The sequence below is a fragment of the Corylus avellana genome, chromosome ca1, assembly GCF_901000735.1.
Source record: "Corylus avellana chromosome ca1, CavTom2PMs-1.0".
NCBI classification, from domain to species: Eukaryota; Viridiplantae; Streptophyta; class Magnoliopsida; order Fagales; family Betulaceae; genus Corylus; species Corylus avellana.
Window position 1 is genome coordinate 45,234,100 of NC_081541.1, and position 6,282 is coordinate 45,240,381.

General features: G+C 39.7%; 1 protein-coding gene and 1 long non-coding RNA gene across 2 annotated transcripts; both read left to right on the plus strand.

The window, feature by feature from the left end:
- Positions 1-898: 898 nt before the first annotated feature.
- On the plus strand, positions 899-4,508 carry LOC132173360 (putative disease resistance RPP13-like protein 1). Its single transcript, XM_059584838.1, has 2 exons — positions 899-4,302; positions 4,463-4,508. The coding sequence occupies exons 1-2, from the start codon at positions 899-901 to the stop codon at positions 4,506-4,508; spliced, it is 3,450 nt and encodes a 1,149-aa protein (XP_059440821.1).
- Positions 4,509-4,671: 163 nt separating this feature from the next.
- Positions 4,672-6,282, plus strand: LOC132162219 (uncharacterized). The gene is made up of 3 exons (XR_009438215.1): positions 4,672-5,409; positions 6,005-6,110; positions 6,251-6,282. It is a non-coding gene; the product is annotated as an uncharacterized LOC132162219 (long non-coding RNA).

Here is a 6,282-nt window from a genome sequence, read left to right on the forward strand (position 1 = left end):
AATGGCTTCAATTGAACTATCTGTTTTTTACTAAGAGGGGGACACAAGTGCACAAGATGAGTTGCTTAGATGGCAGAATAAAGATGTGATTACTTAATTTGGGGCAGCTGAGTTTTGTTAATTCCCTCATACTAAACAAGGATTGATAGGTCATTAAGCTTGTTAATATGCTCTTCTTATATTACTCCAAATTAAGGACAACATCTTTCAAACCAATTAAGTTGTCATAGTTGTCTGTAGATAAAATTGGATCGGATGCAACAAGTGTTTCAGATGTAAACATAAAAACACCCCTTAATTTGTTGATATCATATGACGTTTAGGAAATATTAGTGGAATGTTTGATTAAACGGCAAGATCAATTCATTATTAGCTCTAATTTAACCATATGATACAATTGCTATTTTCTTATTTGACATGACGCCTGTGCTATTGAACTTTATTGGATTGTGGAAATCTTTTTCTTTGCTTATTTGTCTTTCGTTTTTTTTCCTGGTAAAGAGAGAGCATTGGATTCCGTTGGTACCCTGAATGTGGCCAATTATGGTGGACTCCTCTCAAAATAGAATGCTGAGACGTGCATTATTTGACAAGGGAGAAGACTTGTAAATATATATATATTTTTTGGAGGAATAGAGTCTTTGTATATCCAACGGCTGTGATGAGAATGATGTGAATTATAGTTTATTGGGTCCAAGTAATCATGACAAATGATAAGCATTCACATGCGAAGCCCCCACAAACGTCCAATCTTCTCTCAGCCGTTTGAAGTTGTTGCCATTTGCAACTTTTGAGACTCCTCGAGCTTTCACACAAAAAACCATATACTTCTGCGTTTGAGAGCTTCGCCATTTTTCCATCCTTTCCTGATTCAATATTCCATTCCACGAAGAAAGCCATGGCAGAGCTCTTACTTGATGCCGTCCTCCAAGTGCTGTTTGAGAAATTGCTGTCTCCAGAGTTTCTGAATTTTGCACGTCGATACCAGGGACTTGGGGAAAAGCTGGACAAGTGGAGGAAAATGTTGTTGAGAATTCAGGCCGTGCTTGATGATGCGGAGGAGAAGCAACATACTAACAAGGCGGTGAAGCAGTGGGTGGATGATCTCAGAGACTTGGCTTACGATGTGGAAGACATACTTGATGAGTTCGCCACAGAAGCTTTGCAACGCAAATTGAAGGGAGGAGATGATCAGGCCAGCACAAGTAAGGTACGGAAACTCATCCCTGCTTGTTGTACTGGTTTGACTCCACATGCTCTTAGGATCAGCATTAGGATTGAGTCAAAGATCACTGAAATTACCGATCGATTCAACGATCTCGTGAAGCAAGAAGTTGACTTGGGATTATTGAAAGGAACTGCTGCTGGGAGGAAATATAGGAAAACAGGGACTCTGGCGCCAACATCTGTCATGAATGAACCTCATGTTTATGGCAGGGACAAAGATAAAGATGCTTTACTTGAACTGTTGCGGAGTGAAAAATGTAGGGATGCTCAACTCTCTGTGATTTCTATACTTGGTATGGGGGGTTTAGGAAAAACAACTCTTGCCCAGTTTTTATTCCAAGATGAAGAAGTGCAAAAAAATTTTGATCCAAAAGTATGGGCTTGTGTTTCTGAAGATTTCGATGTTGACAGAGTCACAAAAACAATTTTACAGTCTCTCAATATTGAGAACTGTGATGGCAAGGATAGAAATTGGTTGCAAGTCAGACTCGAGGAGAATCTGAAAGGGAAGAAGTTTCTAGTGGTTCTGGATGATCTTTGGAATGAGAAATATCATGACTGGACTATCTTACGTGCTCCTTTCCTAGTCGGGGCTCCAGGAAGTACAATCATCATCACAACTCGCAATGAGGGAGTTTCATCAATGACAAGCACTGTCCCGGCTTACCCTTTGCATGTGTTATCAAATGATGCTTGTTTGTCTTTATTTACCCAACACGCATTGGGGGCAAGTGATTTCAACGGACATCCAAACCTTCAAGATATTGGTGAGGAAATTGTTAAAAGGTGTAATGGGTTGCCTTTGGCAGCAAAAGCACTCGGAGGCCTTCTACGCACTAAACATGATCGTGATGAGTGGAAGGATGTGTTGGAGAGCAAGATATGGAATATACAAGAAAAAAATGAAATTTTGCCCGCTCTTATGTTGAGCTACCACCATCTGCCTTCACATTTAAAAAGATGCTTTGCATATTGTTCAATACTCCCGAAGGACTTTGAGTTTGAAGAGCAGCAATTGGTTCTATTATGGATGGCAGAAGGTTTAATTCAGTCTCAAGAACGAATGGAAGATTTGGGCAACGAGTATTTTCGTGATCTATTGTCGAGGTCCTTTTTCCAACAGACAAGCGAGGATGGATCACGATTTGTGATGCATGACTTCATCAACGATTTGGCTCAATGGGTTGCCGGAGATATATGTTTTAGAATGGAGGATAGAATTGGGGGTAGTAATGGAAAGAGGCCTCCTAAAAAGGCTCGGCATTTGTCTTACTTGGGTGGTCAATTTGATGGTATTGGAAAGTTTAAGGCTTTTTTTGAACTCACATGTCTACGTACCTTCCTACCTCTTATGCTTCCAAGTTATCGAGAGTGTTATTTGACTTATGATGTTTCCCTTAAATTGTTGCCAAAATTACTATGCTTAAGAGTGCTCTCTTTGAGTGGGTATTGCATAGTTGAGCTACCCGATTCAATTGGTGATTTGAAGCATTTACGGTACCTTGACCTTTCTAACACTCAAATTAGAGGCTTGCCTAAATCAACAACCACTCTTTACAACTTACAAACATTGATATTAGAGAAATGTCATTATCTAAAGGAATTGCCTTCAAAGTTGGGGAACCTAGTCAACTTGCGCCACCTCAACATTCTAAATGCAAATTTGCTAAAAGGAATGCCTCCTCAAATAAGTAAATTAACTAGTCTCCGGATATTGTCTAATCTAATTGTCGGAAAAGGCAATTGCTTCGCATTAAAAGAGCTAGGTCCTTTGTTGCATCTTCGAGGGACACTCATCATCTCAAGATTGGAGAATGCCATTGAACCAAGGGATGCAAGGGATGCTAAGTTAATTGAAAAGCCCGATCTTTCTGCTTTGTGTTTGGAATGGAGTGGTAGCATGGGCAAGTCAAAAGACAGAACAAGTGAATTAGACGTACTTAACATGTTACAGCCTCACAAGACTTTGAAAGAGCTCACTATCAGGCACTATGGTGGTATAGAATTTTCGACTTGGTTAAAATGTCCTTTATTTCCTAATTTAGTGCTCCTAAGGATTGAAAATTGTAGAAAGTGCACATCATTGCCGGCAGTTGGCCAACTACCATTACTCAAAGATCTTTTCATCAAAGGCTTGGGTAGTGTGAAAAATGTTGGTCATGAGTTTTGTGGGGAAGGTTGCTCACAAACCTTTAGATCTTTGGAGACTTTGTGTTTCGAGAATATGAAAGAATGGGAAAATTGGAGCCCTAATGGAGAGTTACCGCACCTGCGTGAGCTTTCTATTAAATACTGTCCCAAGCTGTTGGGGACGTTACCAAACCACCTTCATTCACTACAAAATGTTGTTATAAAAGGATGTGAGCAGTTGATAGTTTCAATTTCAAGCTTTCCAGAGCTCTGCAAACTAGAAATTGAAGGATCAAAAGGGGTGGTGTGCAAAAGTAAGGTGGACTTCACCTCACTAAACTCTCTTTCAACAATTTCAAAATTCAGATGTTCAGTAGAAGGGTTTATGAATGTAGAAGATCTAACTATTGGAGATTGTGAGGAGCTAATGCCTTTGTGGTCAAATGAAGTGGGATTACTACAACCCCTCCCCTGTCTTCGTGATATGCAAGTTATCAATTGTCAAAAACTAGTATCTTTGGTGGCAGAAGAAGTGAAAGAGCAGCCACAACAGGGTACGTCATCCACACGCAATGGCATGGAATCTTTACCCAAGGCAGTGGTGTACAACAACACGTGTCTTGAGCGTATTAAGATTGATGGATGTGATTCGCTGACGCACATAGCAGTAGGACAGCTACCTCCAACTCTAAAGAAGCTAACGGTACTGAATTGCAAGAATATGCAGATTTTGCTGGACGGGGATGATACCATCAATTGTAGCAGCAGCAATTCTCTTCTTGAGGAGTTGTCTATTAATGACTGTCCGTCCCTCAAATCCTTAACATCCAGCGGAGAATTACCTGCAACACTCAAAAGCCTTGAAATGGGGGATTGTAAAATGCTAGAGTCAGTGGCGAAAAGCTTCCCTCACAACTCGTCTTTAGAAAAAATTGCTATTTGGAGGTGTGAAAACCTTAAATCCTTACCCATGGGCATACACAACCTTAGCCATCTATATCATATTTTTATTAGAATTTGCTCAACTCTTGTTTCCTTCCCGGACGGTGGGTTGCTCCCTCGCAACCTTAGACAGCTGAGGATTAAGAATTGTGAGAAAATGCAGGCCATACCCAACTGCATACACAACATCACATCTCTTCAAGCATTGACGATACTCAAATGTCCAGGCATTGTATCCTTTCCAAAAGAAGGTTTTCCCACCAACCTAACATCACTTACAATCAGAGATTGCAACATCATTGAGCCCTTGCTTGAGTGGGGATTGCACAAGCTTATCTTTAACATCTTGAGATTGGAGGTGGATGTCCGCATCTGGTATCCTTTCCAGAGATGATGCTGCCTGCCTCTCTATCCCGCCTCTACATCAGAAACTTCCAGAATTTGAAATACTTATCTTCCAAAGGCTTTCGATACCTCTCCTCTCTTAAAACTCTGAGAATTGGTTGGTGCGAAAATCTGATGTCCTTTCCAGATGACGGTCTGTCTCCCTCACTCTTGGATCTTCGCATCGTTTGCTGTGAAAAGCTCACATCCTTTACAGAGGATGGTCTGCCTCCCTCACTCCAGCAACTTCGTATTGCAAACTGTCTTCTGCTAAAAGAACGCTGCAAGAAAGATCAAGGACGAGCATGGATCAAGATAGCCCACATCCCTTGCGTTAAAATTGATGAAAGGTTCATCTATGACCCAGAACCAGCAGAGGAGAATCAGCCCATGGGTGAAAAACAACTATTGCATGTGTTTTATTCGTGGTAAGACGACTCTTTTGGTTGCATTCTCTTCTTTGATTTCCAATGCATTCTGGCTCTCCATCCCCGAATGGGAGGCTCCTTTGACTGTCTTTTGAATGTTGCCGATGGAAAACCCTCTTGCTGCTGTTGTGTTGGTCTGGTGAACGTTCGACTATTCTTGTTGAACTTAACGGCATCACAAGTGTTTGTTAAAATACCCAAACGACCAAGCAAATGGAGAAGGCTTTCGACCATTGAGTTTTTCATCACTAATTACCGTGTTGCTGATCATTACAGATTTGCGAATCATTACAAAAAGGTATGTAACTGGATTTTTTCTTCTTTCTATTGTTTCATCTTCAATCAAAGAATACATTAATGGACACAAGAATAGTAAACATTTTTTCTAGAAAACTGAGATTGGTAAAATGTTTTTTCTGAGTGGTTTTGCTCTAATAGCAAGAAAAGATCATATTATCAAGCCTTTTCCATTATGTTTGAGATATAGAACAGAAAATGGAAAATATCTCATTTTGATCTTTCATCTGTGTGCATAATAATGAAATGCATTCCATTGCATTGGATTAAAAATTGAATAAATAGCATCTTAATTACATGGGTCACTGTCTCTGTAATCTTATTGGAGGGAAAATAATATTTATTAACTAGCTTGTAGTGTATATGACATACTCTAATATGCATTTGATTTTTCATTATATCATACTTCGAAAAGTTAATATACAAACAGGCATGTGTGTGTGTCTCAGAGAGAGAGAGAGAGAGAGAGAGAGATTGAACATAAAATCAGTTCTATTTGAGAGACTGTATATTCTGTTTATATATGTTTGTATGAAAAGTTATGATTGCCATTAATATTCTAGATCATCCTGACATTTTAAGGTGTTAAATTGCAGATTGTAAGAGGTGTGGACTTGAAGCTAATATATCTCATCGAGGGTGGCCCAAAGTTCTTCTGAAGCTGCGGAGAGCATCAAGGCAACTTAAGCATTTTTATAAAAAGTATGTCAAAGAGCCAGGTTTCTTTTTACCATATATATAAAATGTTGTGTGGGAGATTGAACCTTGTCCTGTATATCGTCGTAATCATGATCACTTTGTGATGATTTGGTTTCTCCCTCCATTCCAAAATGAATGTCCAGGTTTCAAATCAAGCAATTCCGAATGAAGAATG

What these genes read in the sequence shown, in the direction of transcription:
- LOC132173360 (XM_059584838.1), top strand. Translation starts at nt 899, where the DNA reads ATGGCAGAGCTCTTACTTGATGCCGTCCTCCAAGTGCTGTTTGAGAAA. An exon ending in GAAAAAATTGCTATTTGGAG is followed by an intron (nt 4,303 to 4,462) that starts GTGTGAAAACCT and finishes GAGAAAATGCAG; the next exon opens with GCCATACCCAACTGCATACA.